This window comes from Eupeodes corollae, chromosome 2 (genome assembly GCF_945859685.1).
Source record: "Eupeodes corollae chromosome 2, idEupCoro1.1, whole genome shotgun sequence".
In the NCBI taxonomy this organism is placed as follows: domain Eukaryota; kingdom Metazoa; phylum Arthropoda; class Insecta; order Diptera; family Syrphidae; genus Eupeodes; species Eupeodes corollae.
This window is the reverse complement of record NC_079148.1, coordinates 134,367,730-134,388,708: the sequence shown is the minus strand read 5'-3', so window position 1 is coordinate 134,388,708 and position 20,979 is coordinate 134,367,730. Positions and strand designations below refer to the sequence as shown.

General features: G+C 37.9%; 1 protein-coding gene across 1 annotated transcript; it reads right to left on the bottom strand.

Annotated features, from left to right (window-relative positions):
* Positions 1-161: 161 nt before the first annotated feature.
* On the bottom strand, positions 162-12,144 carry LOC129944406 (mediator of RNA polymerase II transcription subunit 12). The gene is made up of 10 exons (XM_056053806.1): positions 11,391-12,144; positions 10,235-11,330; positions 7,206-10,182; positions 6,959-7,146; positions 2,650-2,899; positions 2,343-2,585; positions 1,955-2,266; positions 1,572-1,827; positions 571-1,497; positions 162-505 (listed from the first exon to the last, which is right to left on the bottom strand). The coding sequence occupies exons 1-10, from the start codon at positions 12,004-12,006 to the stop codon at positions 345-347; spliced, it is 7,026 nt and encodes a 2,341-aa protein (XP_055909781.1). The 5' UTR covers positions 12,007-12,144; the 3' UTR covers positions 162-344.
* Positions 12,145-20,979: the final 8,835 nt, after the last annotated feature.

Below are 20,979 nucleotides of genomic sequence, written 5' to 3'. Positions count from 1 at the left end.
AAGAACAGAACCTAAGAGAGGGAGCAGAATGGTTCTTACTATACGAAAGCAAAAGGTGAGTTTTCCACTTTCGATCCTTATTTGGGTTTGGTTTCCATAGAAAAATTGATAAAGGTCAGTTTTACCGATAAAAATATCACAAAAAAAAAGAAAAAAACAAATTAAATGTTTTTAATTTTATTCGACGATAATTTTCCTTTTTTCCTTTCGACACAAAAATTTGAAGGGAGAATCAAAATCATTCATTTTACAAAATAAATTATAAACATCGCATTGAGTCGTTTTATAGACGAAACGAAATTCATTTAAAAAAATAACTTACAAAAAAAAGAAAATTGAAATACTTAGTACTGCTGGGGATGTTGTGAGAACTGTTGGCCCATCATTCCCTGCTGGTTGGGCATCTGCCGCTGAAGTTGAGCAACTAAATTCGGCGTCTGCTGTTGCCCCATACTCTGTGTCTGTGGTTGTCCCATACCAGGTCCAGCATTCTGCTGACCCATTCCTAAGATTTAGTCAAAATTGAAAAGAAACAATTCACAATGAAGAAACAAATAAGACTAAATATACCTTGCATCAACATTTGATGATGGATTCTATGTTGCTGTTGTTGCTGGAATTGCTGCGCCGACACAACTGCAGGCTTACCCCCGGTCGGCTGTTGTCTCGAATACGGCGGGGCTGGTCCTTGGGCCATCATGCTGTTCATTGTAACATTTGGCGCCTGATTCATGTATTGGCCCCTATTGGCAGGCATGGCACGCTGTTGAGCCAAGTATTCGGTGGGATTGCTCCTCTGGCCACCCATTTGATTGAAGCTACCCATCATGCTTTGCTGGTTGCCCTGTTGGCTCATACCCTGATTATTGTAGCTGTTGAAGTTTTGGAATTGAGGTCCCTGGCCGACAATGCCAACATTTTGCTGCTGCATCATTCCAGCGCTCTGACTCATTCCGGCATTAACCATTCCAGCACTTTGTGGATTTATCATATTCCCAGAACTATTCGACCCAATCATGCTACCACCCTGAGCCATGGCCATGGCTTGTTGACTTTGAGTATTTTGACTGATCCCAGTTGGCTGAATTTGAGATTGCTGTGGTATAATTGCATTCGGATTGATACCCTGACTCATATTGGGCTGACCCATTTGTCCCATTGCTTGATTCATAGACGTGCCCATTTGACTATTGGCTGCCATCTGATTGGGAGCTATTCCTCTCAATGTGCTCCGTATGAATTGTTGCTGCTGTTGTTGTTGCTGCTGCTGCTGCACCTGTTGCTGTTGGGGTTGCTGCTGTTGCTGCTGCTGCATAACAGTCTGAGGTTGACGTTGTTGCTGCTGTTGTTGTTGTTGCTGCTGCTGTTGCTGTTGCTGCATATTGAAACCGGATCCACTGTTTTGATTAGCGCCCATAAATGGTGGTTGACGCTGACGTAACATCTTTTCCAAGGCAGCCTTCGAATTGTTCATTTGAGGTCTCTCGAAACGGTTCACTATTTTAGAGTTTACACATTTTTGTGTCAAAATCAGAATTAACTACAAAATGTTCTATTTTGTTGAGACTTACTTTGCATTCCTTGTTGGTTGTAGAATTGTTGTTGCTGTTGTTGTTGCTGCATTGGATGATAGCCAGAACCAGGCCATTGTTGTTGCTGTGGCTGCCCTTGTGCCATTCCCGGAGCACCAGCCACAAAACCCATTTGTGAATTTTGTTGAGGATTTCCAGGTCCAAGCTGTTGATGCATATTACCTGGCACAGCCATTTGTTGTTGCTGCTGCATAATTTGGTTCGGGTTTCCGGGTATCATTTGATTTGGAGCAAACTATTTCCAAAGGATTTATCAAGAAATTTGTTTTTTTTTTTTTAAATTGAAATTAAATTCAAATTATTGAAGTTTTTTATTTTTCTTGTTTTACTTCGAATAAAAAAAAAACAGTTTTATTACTCACTTGCATGTTCATCTGCATGGGATTCATTTGATTGGGATTGATTTGTTGTTGCTGCTGTTGTTGTTGTTGCTGTTGTTGTTGCTGTTGTTGCTGCTGTTGTTGTTGCTGTTGTTGTTGTTGTGTTTGCTGCTGTTGTTGTTGTTGCTGTGGAGGCTGTGCTAGTTGTGCTTGATTCTGGGTATTGACCGGAGGCGTTTTGGCATTTTTGGGTTTCCTTGGCTTCCGATTGCCTTTGCCTCTACCCCTACCCGTAACTGGAGCACTTGGCGACTGATCAACAGACGATGGTGTGTCTGCTTTCATTTCATCCTTCTTAAAAATATTAAATCAAAAGCTCATTCAAATTAAAAGCAGGTACAAATTTTATATTTTTTTTGTAATAAACTACCACAATTTTTTCCGGAATAGGTTCGATATCCTCTGGAGGCAGTGGCAATGGTTCATAATAATAGTTACTCGGTTTGACTAAACTATGCGTATGATATTTAAGATGACGATGAGCTTCTTCGTAAGCTAACGGTTTTCTCTCAAGCTTAACTGCTCCAAACCATGCCCAAGACAAAGGTGCAGGATTTTTGTGACCTTCCAAAATGTCCCATACGCTGATTCGTTGCTTATCTGATATACGAAGCTGAAGAAATACAATTAAGACAATTAGAAGGATTTAAGAACACGCATGGAATGTTTATACATACAAGCTTTTTGTCCTTGGCATCTACTCCTGCTGGTTCACAAGCAATAACTTCTGTTGTTTGTTTATATAGGGGCAATAGCTGACGTATGAATCTAATGGAAGCATTGTTCTTCTCTCCTATTTCCTTCTTGAGCTTCTTCATGAGATTCAAGTAGAGCTTCTTGTTCTCGTCCCTTTCGGATTGACTGTCTGAAGCTAAGGTGGAATGTACTAACGTTGCCAGCATATCAACGACAGTTGTAAATAGTTCACTGATAGAATACAAAATAAAACGGTTATATTTTTTAATTTAAACAAAAGAAAAAATGTATTATTATTTATTAACAGGTAATTAAAATTCCATGGTGATACTTAGTTTAACGAGCCTAGCTGCGGAGACTATGTTTGCTTTTAAAAGAAAATGGTGGCGGGTTTTTTGATGAGGAGATGCTGATGAAAGGTTGATGTGTGTCCAAGTCGAAGTCGTACAAAATTAGAGATTTTGTGTTTGGAAATGTTTGTTGGGTCTACGGGGGCGAGTTTATTAGGATTGAGTTTCTTGTGATGATACCGGTATAGGCTCCAGTCGTGGGTTATGACGGATTTTGCCTCTTTTTGAATGATTTTTAGCAGATCTTGTTTGGTGTGGATATTAAAGCTATATACAGGAGCATTATTGGGTGAGTTAGCTGCACTGTCAGCGTATTCGTTGCCTTGGATTCCTACATGTCCAGGGGTCCACATTAGCTTGATATGGTTTGGTGAGTTGGTATCTAATTTATGATATGAGTTCAGTATTGTTGTTAGGGTTTTTTATGGCGTTGAGTACGGATATGCTATCAGAGCATATAAAGTGTTTTCTACAGTAATTAGACGCAGTCTTAGTAGCTTGAAGTATGGCGAATGCTTCAGCAGTGAATACTGAAGGGAATTCAGGCAGGTTGCCAATGCAAGCAATGGTACCATTTTCGAGGTGTTTTCAGTTTTCTTAGAACCATTGGTAAATATAAATTTCCATCCATCCGATTTTAATTCGAGTGAGATGGCTGTGTAGAGTTGACGGTAGATACTATTGCTGGTATTTACTTTTTTGTATAACTAGCTAGAGTTAATATTAGAGATTCCGGGTTGATGAGCCATGGGGAATACGAGGAGTAACTTGGCGCTACTGTTCAGTTGGTAGTTTAAACTCAGCTGCTTTTATAAGAATCGTAGCAATGGCGGATGGGATCTTTTTTTTAAGTTTATGATCAGATGCTTTTTTGAAATCGTTATCGATTATTGAATTTCTGGAAAAGGACAGTTTCACAAACAGTTTAGCAGTTATATTATCTCTTCGTTCCTCTATGCTTGGTAGTCCTGCTTCAGCTAATATATTTTGTATAGGTGTCGTTGGGAACGCGTTGATGCTTTTTCTTGCTGCGGCGTGGTAAGTTGGTTTTATTATATTTAAAATTGATTTAGGACAATGCCCATATATATACAACCCCTATTCAATCTTACTTAAAACTAAAACCCTCGTAACAACGTCCTTACAGAATCCATAGAAGAATCGCTCGTTAAGTTCGGTGTAGAAGACTTCATTCGAGAATGGAATATTTCCATGCTCAGTGGTAGGAAGATTCGAGCCTCTCTAGGCAAAACAATCGCAACAAAACACGTGAGTAGGGGAACACCCCAGGGTGGTGTTCTTTCGCCTCTTCTATGGCTTCTGGTCATGGATACAATTCTCGTTAAATTAGAGAGATGTGGAGTGAAGGCGGTAGCCTACGCGGATGATTTGGTGCTATTGGTGTCAGGAAAGTACATCTCTGTGATTAGTGAAATCACGGAGTCAGCTTTGAAGAAAGTTAGCAACTGGGCCACTAGTTGTGGACTAGGAGTTAACCAAAGTAAAACTGAACTGTTGTTCTTTACCACCAAAACTAAAGTACCGCCCTTTACGCTACCTCGACTCTACGGTCAAATCCTATCATTGTCTTCTAGTGCAAAGTATTTGGGAGTTATACTCGACCCTAGACTAAACTGGAAACTAAATATTGAAGTGCGGGTTAAGAAGGCCTTCTAGCAAAACTTTCGGCAAAAAGTGGGGACTTCAGTCGAAGATGATTTTATGGACGCACACAGCCGTAGTACGCCCTATCTTAACATATGGTTCGATTGTGTGGTGGCCTGCTCTTAGCAAAGCCTATAACATTAATAAGCTAAAGAAGGTTCAGAGAACAGCTTGCGTGGGCACCACAGGGGCCATGCGTACTTGCCCAACGAACGCCTTAAAAGTTATTTTGGATCTTCTACCAATCGAACTTTTTATTAAATACATAGTTTCCTGCAGCGCTATTAGGCGGAATCAAATAGCTGGTTGTCAAAACCTTATGGTCACAGCAACACTACGAAATTGATTCCCTCAGATATTATTTCGGTAGACACTGACTACTGCACTTCTACTTTGAACCTTAGTAAGGGTTTTAAGGTTATTTTCCATACAGAAAAGATTGGGAGGATGACATCGTGTCGATAGGTTTCGACACAACCATCTTTACTGACAGCTCAAAGATGGAGTCCGGAGTTGGTTCTGGGATCTTTTCTGAGCCTCTAAATGTAGCCAAATCCTTTAGGCTTCCTGACTTTGCTAGCGTTTTTCAGGCTGAACTGCTGGCAATAAGGGAGGCATGTAAGATACTTAAACAAAACCCAAACCAAAACCGAAATGCGGCTATCTTTACAGACAGTCAGGCAGATGTCAAAGCCATTAACTCGGCCAAGGCAAGACATAGCCAGGAAATTATGTTTATACCGTCGAATGCAATTATAAATAAAATCACCGAGAGAGGTGATCCCTGGGGTATACCGTTATACAATGAGTAGTTGGAAGAGTAGACGATATTAGTATTTACACAAAAAGTATTATTTGTTAAAAAGGATCTTACATAACCGTATATTTTTCTTCCAACGCCCCATTTTGTAAGATTTTTCAGAACTACATGGAGACCTTTTCTATCGAAGGTTTTTTCAAAATCAAGGGAGAGAACGGATGCGTGGTTTTTTGCTGATAGAGCTTTTGTAGCAAAATAGTCGATATGAAGAAGAGCGTCGACACTTACTCTGTTGACTTAAACTTGGTTAGGACTTATGAGCTTGTTTGTTTCGGCAAACAATAGTATGCGCTTTGCAATTATTTTTGTCCATTCTTTTGGATAGACATGGGATAAGGGAGATTGGGCGGTATCCTTCGATAGTATTTTGTATCTTTTTTTGGTTTCGGAATAGGTGTAATTGTAGAAGATTTCCAGGTATGTGGAATGATAGAGTTGTCTAAGATACTATTATAAAGATCAAGAATTCTCTGCTTAATTTTATAAATAGATTTTTCAGCATTTGATAAGATATTCTATCTCTGCTTGGGGTTTTGCCTTTGACCTTGGTAAGTGAGGTTTCAAGTTCGATTAATGTTATTGGTTATTCGATACGTCGAGCTGTCGGATTAGCAGCATGTTGAGTTGAGTGGTTGAGGCTATATAATTTTTGTCTAACGAAAGCGTTGGACAAATTTGTATCTTCCGATTCTTTTGACCAAGTTTGTGCGATAAAATTAGATATTTTTGGCGGATGTGTGATCGTGTCATTATTTGATTTATTGCGAGTGAGGTTGGGTTGCCAGTGCGACGGCGGGTATTTTGCCATATTTTGGCTAAATTTAACATTTGATTTTTTGTATTAGTGCTTATCATTTTTTTTTTCGTAGCAATGAAAGTTCAGTGTTTCACCAAGGGACTACATGTTTTCTTTTTATTGGAGCAGATTGAGAGATGCACAGATTTGAGAGCCGCTTCTTTGTTATTGTTTAATGACAGCGCTTTATTCGACAAGTATTCAGAGTTTATCTGTTGAAATAGTGTCCAGTTGGATAAGTCAGTTTTAAATTTAGGGTCAAAAGTTTTTGAAAACATAATGGTTACAGGATTTAATGAGGTCAAAATCGGGAAGTAGTCACTATTGTGTAGATCATCTTATGTATTCCAAGCTATTTTCGGAAGGAGCTCAGGTGATCAACAGGTTACGTCAACATGGCTTAACTTATTGTGTGTTGAAAGGTGGGTGGGAGATCCATCGTTCATAATAAAAAGATTGTTGTCCGAGAAGAAATTTTCTAATACTTCGCCTTTTTTATTGGTGATTGGAGATCCCCAAAGTGTATTCCAGGCGTTAACATCACCTCCAAAAATTATTGGAAGATTCACTTGACTAATTATATTTTCTAGTTCGTTTTTATTAAATGTTTGTTTGGGAGATAAATATATGTTTATGTATGTGAAGAAAAAATTGTTTACCTATTGTTGGTCAAATCAATAACTCCTTGACAAACAAGTTGAGCCAGAAGAATAGCCCAATCGGTTGTGGATGTTCCATTCTTTTGTATTGCTTCGAACATTCCACCCACCAATGAGAAACGCAACTGCAGGGCATCTAACATTTCCTCTTTTCCTTGGGGATCATCGATTCCTCCTATTTCTTCAAACTGGAAAACAAAGAAGAAAAAATGTATTGTGAGTGATGATCTTTGTTCTCGGAACTCACCTCTGATATGGATTGCAAAAACGTTGACAATTGCGAATGAAGCGAAACTAACAGACCTTCCTTCTGCTCATCTTGTCCCTTGAGGCATGTCAACACCAATCCTAGAAATGGTTGATTGTTCATGGGAAGCTTTTTCTTATTCACTCCCATTTTTTCCCTCTCCTCGCAGTCTTTGATTTTCGAAAAATAGTTCATACTTTCCAGAACTTGGCCGGCTACTCGCAGAATTCTACCTTGAACGGCACTTGTAAGCTTGGACACAAGTGGAGCTACTAGCCATGTTGATGGCTTAGTCTTTTGATTTTTTGCGGCGGTTTCATCAATTTGGAACACGTCTATGGCAGCTCTTGCCACCGTGTCCAGCCAATTCGTCAGTTCGGTGGAGTTCGAAGACGTCTGGCGATACATTAGCTGCAAATCAAGCCAAGATATCCGCAAAGTCCACTGCTCTAAGTTCTCCAGGATCCGTACGATAATTGCCTTCTGATCCATTTCGGTGATTAAATTGTACTCGTTCTCTGCGTAGCATATCATGTGTAACAGTCGCTGAACTTGCTTCGATGTCAACATGTCATCTATGATCATATCGCAAAGGGTCTCCGAGTTTTCGAGACATCTCTCGAGGACATACTCTTGGGAACATATCTGCTTAAGGACGTGCTGGGCAAAGTCCGATAGGGAAATCTGATCACTTGTTGAGGAACCATGCATGGCATCTTCTGCTTCCCCCAACACACTAAAATCACACGTTCCCAATATCGTACTCAAATTTACCGGATGATCCGAATTCTTCGGGGTGCTTCCCGGGTGGACGGGTGTGTTTAATCCGCTTCGCTTTCCACTGTTGAACACAGTCGAGGACGAGGGAGTCTTCTGGGCTGTGGTGTCCACCACCAAGAGAATCGCCTTCAAAACAGCCAAAACCGCTTCAATGGGAATGTTTTTATGAGCACCCACGAGCAAGTGACGGTCACAGCTCAATTTTATGTTACAGGCTGGGCCCGCCCCATTTATTGGATTCGGCGACGTGCTCACGGAATATAATCCAGGTTGGGGAATTTCAATTGTTTTGAAGAGTTTCAACACCAAATGACACGTCAATCTTGCGCCAGCCTCGGCGTCGGATGTTATGTCGCCACCACCATTGCAAGCGTTGGCCAGAGCTGGCAGAGCTATCTTCATGACGAAATCCGCCAAGGAAAAGCAATGGCGGGCAATAAGGATACACGTGAAGACTGCCAAGGAATTGTGAATGTTGACGTTCTGAATGTCAATCTGGCTAAAGAGGTCTTGATAGCGTGGATCCCCGTTCGAATTGCACAAAGCCCCAAGGGCGGCCACCCATTCCTGTGACAAAGCATTGCAACAGGCAGTCAGTTCAGCACAGGATATGGCAATGTCGTTCAATCGATCGTTGTCGGTCTCTCTGCAAATCGCGATGATGGCATTGCACACGAAGCTGTACATATTCAGCGGAGATTCATTCAACTGACGCGCCCACATCGGATCGATTTTGCCACCTCGCTTTGGCGCAGTGAACAGATCGTTCAAGAATTGTGCGTTATAGGATGGTGGAGTAATGGATGTTTGAACGGGAGAGTTGAAAATCAACTTAAACTTGGCGTACGCAGCATGAAAATGTTCAGCAGACTGTGCTTTGCCCTTGAGCATGGCGCAGGAGGAATAGAGATCAGAGAGGTAAGCCAGGATGCATCTTTCCGCTGAGCTGCATTCACTTGGCGCACTAACATGCTTGATAATCTTGCATAGTCCCTCGAAAACAGAAAAAGTCTGCTCGGGAGAAAGCAACAGACAGCTGTGGTACCGCCGAAGGATTCCCACAATATACAGTCCCAGCGACGTAGTGTAACTCTTTGCCAGGTTAGATTTCTTAGCGATGAGCTGATTCTCCACTTCAGGCAATTCTTTCAAAATTTGGTTACACAAATCCAACAGACTGAAGATGTTCAGCGCCATTTCCATCAAGTCGAACAAGAAAGCCACATGCTCCTGCACGGGCAAATAGTTATTGCTTCCCGAGGCGAAGCTATTTAACTGTTCTAATACTGTTGCAGCGCACTGATAGGTGACCACATGCTGGTCAAAATACGCCATGTTCTGGCACTTGCTCGTGGTGGCTTCGAAATTGAACTCGCTTCGCGAATGCTTCTTGACCTTCCCACCCTCAGCCACGTCGATGCTGAACTTCTTTGAAAACAGTTTACAGATTTCTTTTGACATTTTCTTGACGGCATGTTTCTTTTCGTCCCGCTCCTTGCCAACACCAAAGAGGAGGATGTATCGCTGATTGGATTCACTGCTGTAGGATGCGTAGTGGTCGTCTTGATGGATGGGGAAGTGCTTTGTATAGATGAAGTGTCGGGAAATCGGAGGATCGTTCGATCCTATGCCATGTGCAACATGATCCGGGTCCTTGGGGCTATCCGGCGCTTCCATGGCACTCTGCTGATCCTTTTCCTTGATAGTCTGCAGAAGTTTGTCCAAATCATCGTCCACATTGGAATCATCGTAATCTTCGTAGACTTCCTCAAAACCCTGGTTCGGTGATGATGGTTTGTTCGAAACGGGCCCTGTTCCTGTTATGGAATTAGTGGTTTTCGAGATGACACTTTCCATCAGAAGATCACCACGAGATATGAGTGTACACAAATAAGCGTTGTATGAGAAGACATCATGGCGAAATAGCTCGCTAAAAAGATGAACGAGATTGGTGAATTGGGTGCGATTTTGTTGGGAGCCATTTTCACCCAACACCGGTGCGTCATGATCCAGGAAATTCATTAGGACCGACTGGAATACTGGCAGGCCACCAATCAGACCCACACCAGATGCTATCGAGTCCTTGTCATCGTTGTTATTGTTTCCATTCGCGTAATCATTGTCGGGTGGTGTGGTTACTTCCATTTGGCGCTTGTCCAGGAGAATCGCAACAACCATGGCACGATGTTCACCCCACCTAGAAAATGCTTCATCAGAAACACTGTTAAACAATTTTTTTAAGATCTTACCTTTGAGAAGACACCGCCCACTCGCATAGAATCTTCACTGTATCTGCACCCTGCTTAGGATCATATTCAACCTTTACTTCTTTCATTTCTCCATTAGCTCCCATCTCTTGCTTAATCATACTGAACGGCGTGAATATCTTCGCGTACAACGATTCAATTGAATTACTTGGATCCATTTTGTCGAAGCAATGAGAATCCAAGTGATCCAAAATCGTCAAGACCTTGGAATATGAGTTTTTGTTTGCATTTTGCCACTTTTCAGCACACCAACGATTCTCGGCGTGTTTCGAGCGCAAAATAATTTCGCTTTCCGCACATCTCAGCTGCTTCCGTATTTCGTTGTTGGTGAACTCACACTTATTGGGCATGGGAAGCATGGACGGCGCAATGGGTAGGTTATCCAACGGACTTCCATGCAGAGCCGACGGAGTTCTGTTCTCTCCAATGCCACACCAAACCATTGCGGTCGGACACTCGATGGTTATCACTTGCAAGATCGAACTCAGAAAGAGAACAATGTCCCGATGATGGGCGCATGTCATGTAATCATTGATTGCACTCTCAAACGGATCGATGCCGGGATTCTTGGTTTTATCCATTTCGCAGCTTTCACCCGGTGCAACTTTTATGGGAATCTTTTCGACTGCAGCAAGGGCAGCAGCTTGACTATCGACTACGGAATGCAATAAGCTTGTAAGTTTTTTGGCGACGATGTAAGCTAGTTTTCGGCACAATCGTTCGGCTTGCACGAAATCTTGCATATACTGGAGGGCAAAAGTTAGAATTAGTTTTTTTAGTCCGTTGTCAGAGTTCTGCGAGCGCATTTTGTCCAACAGATCAAGAATCCAGTTGAGGAATTCTTGACGATCGAGAAGCGACTCCTCGTGCATGTATTTACTCAGCTGGGTGCAGTAGTTCCAGTACTTGACGGCATTCTTTCCATCGTCTTGAGGTGTGGACAAGTTGGTTAGACCAGGGGTACTGTTGTTGGCCGGACTAAGCATCGGTACTGGACTTGTCATTGAAGTGATGGGAATCGAGTTAGGAGTATGTCCCATGCCTGATGTTTGGTGAGAGGAATTTTTGTCCATAGTACCTAAAAGTATAAAAAACAATTAACAGGTATCTTTACCCACATGAACCCCAAACAACCAACCATTATGGAAATGATCTTGTAATTTGGGAAGCAGTTCCTTCATGAATTTGATCAAATTGCCGGTCCACTCGACCGCCGGATCATAGATGCTCCTTTTCTTGTTCTTCGATTCGGTGAAGGAGACAGTGTAGGCGGCACTGAGTTTGATGAACCATGTAGCCCGCTGCATACTGACCTGGTTATCGCACAGGATTACAAAAATCTCCTCCTTCTTGTTAAAAGACGGCGCTTTCTTTGCGAGCGAAAGCAAAGGCTTGTTACCAGCCAGGTCTTTGAACCAAGCATCAAGGGCACTCTTAGTACGTGGCGAAACAGGCCAGAAGTTGTCTTTGCAATTCACCTGCTGTTTCTTGCGACCACTGTCCTGAAGCGTCATCAGTTCCTCCTTCTTGGCCACGATGGCATTGAAGAATGCTCCCACTTTACTGGCATTTACATTGCTGTTATGGGCCGTTCCAAATTCTTCAGAGTTCAACTGGGGTATGGCTGTGAATCCGTGTTTAACATTGTTCGGAGTAAGCTCATCTTCCCTCTGTTTGGCTTCCTGTGGGTAGACATCGGGTGGACCCAAACGAGGACGTTTTAGGGGTCTTTTCTCTTGCAAAAGTGAAAGCATTTTAGTTTTCACTTATTCACTGTTGAATTTTGAATATTTTGAAAATACTTGTGTTAAAAACGAGGCATTTTCAATACTCGAAAATTGATAATAAGAAAATTTTGGTTTTGAAAAACTTGCAGTCACAGTCAGCCATTAATGGACGATGGGAAAACGAAAAATTGGATATGTCAAATAGCATTGTGTCAATTAATTCACCATTGAAATTTGGGAGAGTGCAAGTGAGATGGGGAGAAAATAGAAATTTATTGGGAGGAGAAACAAAGACAAAAGTATCGTTGATGTGTTGAAATTCGGTTTGTTTACATCAGCTGATCGGGTATTAATGTGCATTTTAAGGTGAAAAGTGTTTTGTTTACATAAGGAGGAGATAGCATTCTGCCAAAAAGTATTGCCGTGGGTAATTTCAAAATTATGGATTGTTGTATTTCAACTAGTAATGTTGTAATTATTTTGAACTTTAAAAAACTTAAAAACTGAACTGAACTGAAAAACAGATAATTCTTAGTAATTCCTGTTTTTGCAAGAGTTTTTTTTTGTAAAAATATCAACTTTAGCATGAAGTTAAAAGTATAATAACTCTTAAATATTTTAAATCACAGATATTTGTTTCCATATGCATTCAGCTTTGGTTTTTCTTTTACATTCTCATAACAGTTTAAAGTTTGGGGAGACTTTCCATTACCGCAGCACGAATTTCCTTCTGATTTTTTTACTGTTAAAGTAAAAGTAAAACCTTTAAGTCATAGAAAACAAATATTTTCCTTTTCGTTTTTTTTTAATTGATAGTACGGCATACTAACAGCTAGGTATGTAAGTGGTGGCATGCTACTCCCCTGCAACCCCCATCTTGGGATCAGTATACGATAGGGGTCGTTGAAAATGAACTTTGAAAATTAATTTAAAATAGATATAAATGTTTCCTCGCTCTAAAATTGCTATAGTTATTATTTATTTGCACATATCTATCAAATAAAAAACCGGGTTGAAATTCGTGCTACGGTAATGGAAAGGTGAGCCAAGAGTTTTTGCAAAGAATAAGTTGAGATAAGTTTCAAGGTCCTGGATTAAAAAATGCAAGCCGCGTTTTCATATTTCACTCACATGATTGATTATCTATAACATATATTAATTTAAAGAAGACATTTTATTTTTATCTTTCAATTTTTTGTGGAAAATGTCTTTTGCTTAATAAACAGTGATTGTATGTCGAGAAATTTAAGGGAAAGATTGTTGTTACAAATATCTAAAACTAAAATGCTTAAAATACGTGTTTTAAAATAAATCTGTGAGATGCCTTTTTTAAAATAAAATGTATTTTCATTCACTCACTTCAACTAAACAGGTTTTTTTCCTAAGTCTAAACTCGACCTTAGTATAACATACCGAAGTATGTAAACGCAGCAAATTAAAGAAGTGTCAGAAAATATAGATGAGTTGAAAGAGTACAAAACTGACGTGCAGTTGTGTTTTCTCCGCCGATTATACTTTTTTGTTGATTTCTGTGGTAATTTGTAAACTTTCGAATCGAAAATTAACTTATTTCAAGTTTTGAATCATTCTCAAAATCTTCTTGAACACTTTCTACTAAATAAAATCAAACCTATACAAAAACAAAGTGTTAACCTTCAAGTCATAATAACGAAAAACTGAAACATATTTCAACAATATCCACAGGCAATTAATTTCAAACTTTAAAAATATAAATTTTTTAATAATAAAAAGCAATGAGTAATGAACCTACAACCACAAAAAAACTAAAAACGGTAAGCTTTTTGATTTATCAATAATAATGCATTCAAAATTCTATCAATTTAGTCTGTTTTTGGGGTTGACCTAGTTAAAGAGAATTGCATTTTTTGGGTGAAAATATTTTAACATATGTAGGTATGCTGATAGACATAGGTTTGTTAAATTCCTTTGCCTGAAATTTTGTTTACATTTTGTTGAATTAGCAGAAGTGCAGATTTGAAAATTAAGATATTCTCTGTTCGTCTATTTCAATAACTTTTACTTTGTATTCCTGCTATCAATATCACAATTTCTTTCGTTCCCGAATTAGGACTCAATCCTATAGAGACATGCCAATGCTGATGCTCTAAGTATTTAAAAGATTTTTCGAAAATACGCCTTTCAATTTCAAGCGTATGTTGGAACATTTTTGACTAACGTCGACAAACTTACTTGTTAATATTACCGGCAACGGATCTTTAATATCGTCATTTATTTTGTTTAACGAAATGATGTAGATAAATGTTAACTTATCTTTACTTTCAGGACTAAAACCACGTCTATTTTAATCTTATCAAAAATCTAAATTTTGCTTCAAAACCCCTGAAAGACATACATTCTTTTGTTGCAGTTCTTTTATTACTTCACTTTATTACTAAAATACTTTAAAAAAATATTTAAAATGTACAAAATGTTGAATGAATTAGAATTACATTTACATAAGTTGTACAGTTCTGTTCACTTGATTAGACACACACATTTTTTTTACAAAAAAATTGATTTTTTTATAAGTGTGTGCAAGAATTATCGAGCAATTGTATTTTTTAGAAAGCTTATTAAGTTCTGAACAAAAAAACACCAACAAATGGTAGGTGAATGGAAGATAACGGATATTTTTTATCTTTCTTCAAAGTTTAAGCATTTAATATTTTTTTTAATTAAAAATGGGGAATAAAAAGTTTTAACCGCGGAAAAAAAGGAAAAATTGACGCGTTCAATTCCGAATGGTTTGCCATGAGAAGTGACCATGTTATAAGAATTTACATACAAAAAAACAGTCCTTCATATGGAACAAATTGCAAGGAACGGCCAAAAACCACTTTAACTCCTCAGCACAAACGAAAAATTATAAGAATCAAATTCAGCTGCATCCACCAGCAAAATAAAGGAAAAAGCGGGGATAGCTGCAAACAATACCACTGTTCGGCGAGCTATTTTGAGCGCAGACCATCTGAAATGAAAAAAAAAACACTAAACGCCGCCGTACGAAAAGAACAGCGGTTGGAATTCGCACGCCTTCACATGACGTGGGATACCGAGCTTGGAAGTGTGATGAATTGGCGAAATATCGTTTTTTCAGATGAAACAAAATTTAATTTAGATGGCCCTGATGGGTACAACTACTATTTCCATGATGTAAGAAAAGAGGAAAAGTTTTTGACACGTCACCATTCGAGGCAAGGAGGGGTAATGGTTTGGGAAGCCATTTCGTACTATGGGCGTTTGATTTGTTGTTCGTTTCCAACAAAATGACGGAACTTTTCTACATAGCTCTTTTGGAATCAGCCTTCCCCGCTATGAAAGAACTGTTTGGACATAATGCACCAATCCACAACGCTAGTGTTGTCAAAAACTTTCTTGCCGCCGGAAATGTTAAATTGTTGTCATGGCCACCTTATTCACCTGACCTCACGCGTAAAATTTACGAAGGAGGTAGGCAGTATGAGACCTGTGAAGAGCTAATTGTCGCCATCAAAGAAGCCTGGAAGAAGATTTCCTTAAAGTATTTAGAAAAATTGTACGATTCACTAAAACATCGAATTTTTGATGTGATTTTAAAACATGATGGTTCTACAAAGTACTAAAAATATAAAAGAAACATACAAAAAAATAAGAAAAAGTAAATTAAAAAGTCTGTGTTTCATTTTTACTACCATTTTACAGTAGTCTTATCATGTGAACAAAAAAAAACTACTTTTACTTACAGCATATACAAGAAAGACACAAAATAACCGTTATCTTCCACTCACATAATATTTGTTAAGACATTAATAAGCTTTCTAACAAAAGGCAATTGCTCGATAATTCTTGCACACACTTATAAAAAAAATCAAACTTATGTAAAAAAAATGTGTGCGTCTAATCAAGTGATCAGAACTGTATATGGTACAGTTGTATAGAATGGTTTTGGGGAAATTATCCATTGAAAACTTTACTTTACATTAACTTTGAACCTCGAAATCGAAATTTTTGTCTGCTTTTTGTGAATAGATTTTTGTTTTTATGTTATCCCAGCTATCTTAAATTTGGTATCCAAATAGTTCAATAAGATATCGTAAAACTCTAAACCTTTAAAGATTAACGAAAAAGTCAATGCAGTTACAAGTTATTCCTACAATTGTTCTAGTTTGGAAACTGTAATATAATATAAGTGCATACACATAGCGTACAAGATCTTGCCCAGCCTAGTATGTTAACGCCTGAAGCCATTTACTGACGAACTAGTTGGCCCTTACCAGTGTGGCTTCAAGCCTGGAAAATATACCTTCGACCAAATTTTCACTCTACGCCAAATCCTGCAAAAGACCCAAAAACATAACATCGAAACACACCATCTTTTCATCGATTTTAAAGCAGCTTATGACAGGAACTAACTATACCGTGCCATGTTGAGTTTAGGCATCCCTACCAAACTGATACGACTTATCAGGATGACGCTGAAAAATGCTCGTTGCTGCGTCAAAATTGGTTTCGACCGAAACCTTCGAAACCACCACAGTACTACGACAAGGTGATGCGCTTTCATGTAGCTGGTTCAATATTGTTCTTGAAAGAGTGGTGCGCAACACCAACGCCAATACAAGTGGCACCATCTTTCAAAAATCCACACAATACTTTGGCTATGCAGATGACATGGACATTATGGGAAGAACCGATCGAGCAGTGACTCGTGCTTTCTTTAATGTCGAGTCTGAGGCGAAGAAAATGGGTCTTGACATTAACGTGGACAAAAGGAAGTATTTACTGTCATCAAAAAGAGTCGATTCATACCGTAGACTTGGTCAAAATGTGACAATTGTCAGGTACAACTTCGAGGTGATAAACGAATTTGTTTATCTAGGCACTGCTAGTAGCAAGGGTAATTCTGCGTTTGATCTCTGCGCTGATGTCATTTGCAGAATTAACCTTGCTTTGCTAATCGCTGTTTCTTTGGCCTAAGTAAACAGTTGAGCAACAAGGCCTTATCGCGAAGTACCAAAGAGACACTGTACAAAACTTTAATAATCCCAGTCTTGCTGTATGGTGCAGAAGCATGGGCCCTCTCCCAAGCGGATGAAGGATCTCATGGTATCTTCGAGAGGAAGGTTCTGCGTACGATCTATGGTCCGGTTTGTGTCGAAAGACAAAGTAACATCTGGCGGAGAAGATTTAATCTGCGTGTACAACGCTTAAGGTGGCTAGGGCATGTCGAGCAACACCAAGAAGCAGAGGCAGGCCTCATCTCGTCAACTTGGTATTCAAAACTGGAGGCAGCAAGCTAGAGATCGAGTAAGCTAGCGAAAGTTATTACTTGAGGCCCAGGAGCACAATGCGCTGTAGCGCTAACTAAAGTAAAGTAAGTAAGCATACCGGGGGTTGATTATTATTGCTAACTTAACTAAAGCTGTCAGAGAAATCCAACATCTCGCACAGCGATAGATTAAAAAGTCAACCTTACAATTATACATAAGATATTTGATAATGCTTTTGAAAAATTTCAATACAAACATTTCATTAAAAAAAAAAAACATTTCAACTGGAGCAAAAATCTCAAAAAAAATTACCTAAACTGTTTAAGGAATAGGATAAGGAATAGGTGTCCATCTGTTACCGAAATCAATCATCAGTGAGCATGGTTGGTGGAATGACGGGGAACTGTTGTCATTTTTGTTGTCTGTTATTTCTTCTTCCTGTTAGTAAGTAATAAATTAATTTATAAATATTTTAATACAGTTTGAATAAACATAACGAATTTTATAAAGCTTTGGCATAGCCGTCAGCTCAGTTGGCAAAGTATATACATATATATGTATATAAATATATAATAAAATTTAAATGAATTGATTTAAATAAATTCAGTCATTAAAAGATTTCTGTACTTATTAATTGAATTTAAAAAACAGTACAATAATTTCTAATTCACACCATTTAATAATTCTATTGTTTCTTCCATTGTAAAACTGTTTTTCTGGAAAAATCTTAGTCTTTGATGTCTTAACACTGGGCAAATGATTATAAAATGGAAGCAGTCTTCTTTTGCTTTCATGTTGCATATAGTACAGAATTGCTGGAAATTTCCGTTGCATGGACTGCCATTCAAGGTTAAGAGTTCACATCTGGATTTGAATATTAACGATATTTCTTTATAGCTGAATGTGTTTTCAAAATAATTATTGCTTAAAAGGTTATGATTTAGTTGTGAGTAAATTATTCTACTCTTAGATTGCTCAGCCTCTCCTACTAATTTTTCTCGAACGTTTTTGAATTATCTTGTAAAGCTGCTCCTTTAGTTGAGCCAACTTCTCCACAGCTATCGTCAATATTTTGCCATTTTGCAACCAACCAGTCCTTATTCCGCATTTCATAAAGGAGCATTTTCTTTGTTTAACGAGCATCTGAATGTGAAGATGTAGTCGGTCTTCATCTTAAGGGTGTTGGTAAACAGTTTTGCAATCCCCGTTTCTAAATAAATGGCGTAGTTAGGTGTTCCATTTGGCAGATTAAAAAGTTTTTTTTTTTGTTATGAAATTTCTTTGGAGCTTTTCTATTGCTTCAAATTCATCTGCTCCCCAAATTTGTGTCGCGTAACAAAGAGATGTTTTAACAACACATCCAAATATTTTGGTTTGAGAAAATATTTCTCCATATCATATTCAGCAAGCTTTGCGAAGACTTCGCCTTTTGAATTAGATGATTTTTGAAACCCATCGTTTTGTTCAATTTGATGCCCAAATAATTGTAATCTTTAGTGATTTCAAGACGATGGCCATTGAAGAACCAACCTTCTCTAACCAAACTGTGAGAAGATCTTGTAAATGCCATGATTTTGGATTTTTCAATATTTATTGCAAGTCCTCATGTGTTGCAGTATGTTGACAACCGATTCATTATAAGCTGCAAATTTTCTGGTGACTCTGAAAGGATCACTAGATCATCTGCATGGAGTAGAACATTGATTGTAGTGTCAGCTATCCGAATCCCACCAGGAAGATATTTGCAAATATCGTTAATGAACAACGCAAACAGCAAAGCACTCAAAGGGCATCCTTGTTTAACACCAGCGTTAGTATCAAACCATTGTGAGAACGTAGATCCATCCATAGCTTATCAATGAAAGCTGGTGTTGCATTTTTAAAGTATTCATATGGAATTCCGTCTTCGCCTGGTGCTTTTCCATCTTTTGCTCTTTGAAGTACGATTTTTATTTCATTTACGTCTATTTCACAGTCCAAAGTTTCCTTAATAACCAGTGGTTCTGCATAAGCAAAGGACAAATCAGATTCAATTGAGAGCAGGTTTTTAAAGTTGTATGAAAGATGATCTGCAGACATATTTGTACCAATTATACAAAGTTGGATCCATTTATTTCTTTGGCTAAATTCTAAAAATCTTTCGAATTACTGGCCAGGCTTAAAAATTTTGCTTGGACATTTTTAAATTTAGTTTTTTTTGTGCGGCATAATTGCTTGTACTTGGAGTTTGATTCAACGTACTATTTTCTCAGTTCCTCGGTATAAAAGTGAAAGGGTAAATGATTTTTTCGGGATTTTATACATTCTTTATCGAATCACTTTTTTTTTTTGAATTTTGTAATACAAGCAGAAGGTTGAGCTGGTGAAAAATTTCTTATACATGATATAATTTCCTTTGAAAACAACTCAATAGATCCATTAACTGAAGAAGTCTCTGAAATATGCATATATAGATTACTTTGGTAGGTATTGAAGCTTTCATTCTCCCATTTAAGTCTTGGTAGTAACTTTAGATTTTATTGTTGAAATGTATTTTCATTGTTCCATTCTAATACAAGAGGCATATGATCAGAATAAGTTTTATAAGTCTTGTATTAATATCTCATTTTGTATCAAAAAATAGTCTTTGTTACTAAGGTGCAGTGTCTCTGGTTCGTACATCTATGTGCGGAGTAGAATACAATGGCATGTAAAGTCTGCACATATACCATAGCTTTATTATCTTCATAAGAAAGAAGACGTCGTTTATAAATTAATTGTGAAATTCAAAGCTCATCACATAAAAATTGATAAATTAACTTTACTAGATGTTGCAAAACTACTAGTAAAACTTTTAAGTCAGTAATAAAAATGTCATTTCTTCAAACAACGTACTTGCGATGTCTTAACTTCATATATAGAGATTTATTTATTTACCAGCTTAAAATTTGTTCCACTTGTACACATAATGCATATTATTTGCTTGCAAAGTTCTGATAATTCTGCGACTATTTCCGGTGAAGAACGAATACATTTTTTTAATGTTGACTCATTGTCCTGCAAAAAAATGTATGCATATCAAAGCAAAAACCTAATAAGATAATACCGTTAGACTAAATGTTGATTTAAAAAATAATGTTTCGCATTTTAAAACATTTCATACAAAATTGAACTTTGCATATATATGAAGTTCATGAATGTAGGTATCGGGTATTTGCAGACAAGAACAGGGTTTCAATCTAAAGCATCCCATTAAATGAAAGCGCTTCCAACAACTTAAGTAACTTAGATTATTCAAAAGTTTCTTTTTGTTTTTTCTTGTCATATTATTTTTACGATAGTGACATTTTTTTTGTTCTTGCATTGTTATTCATTTAGCTTTGTTTACTCCTGTTTTAACAATCAATTGAAAACCTGCTTAGAAATATATACTATTTGAAATTATGTGATTAGCAGAAATGAACTTATTTAAGTACTATATTGAATTTTAATATTCTGACCAGCTTGTTTGAATAGCTCTTCTTGTTTTTGTTCAGGACTATAAAGTAGTGTTTCTAGTTTAATTTTTTATTTTTATTTTGCAAATAAATTTAAGTATTGTATAATTTTGCAAATTCTTGAAAAGTTCACAAAAATTAATGAATAAAATATTAATATACCTATAAATATGCATATACATATTTATTTTCATTTTAAAACTAATCGACTCATAGATGCGTTGTTTAACAAAAGCTTGAAAATTATAAATATC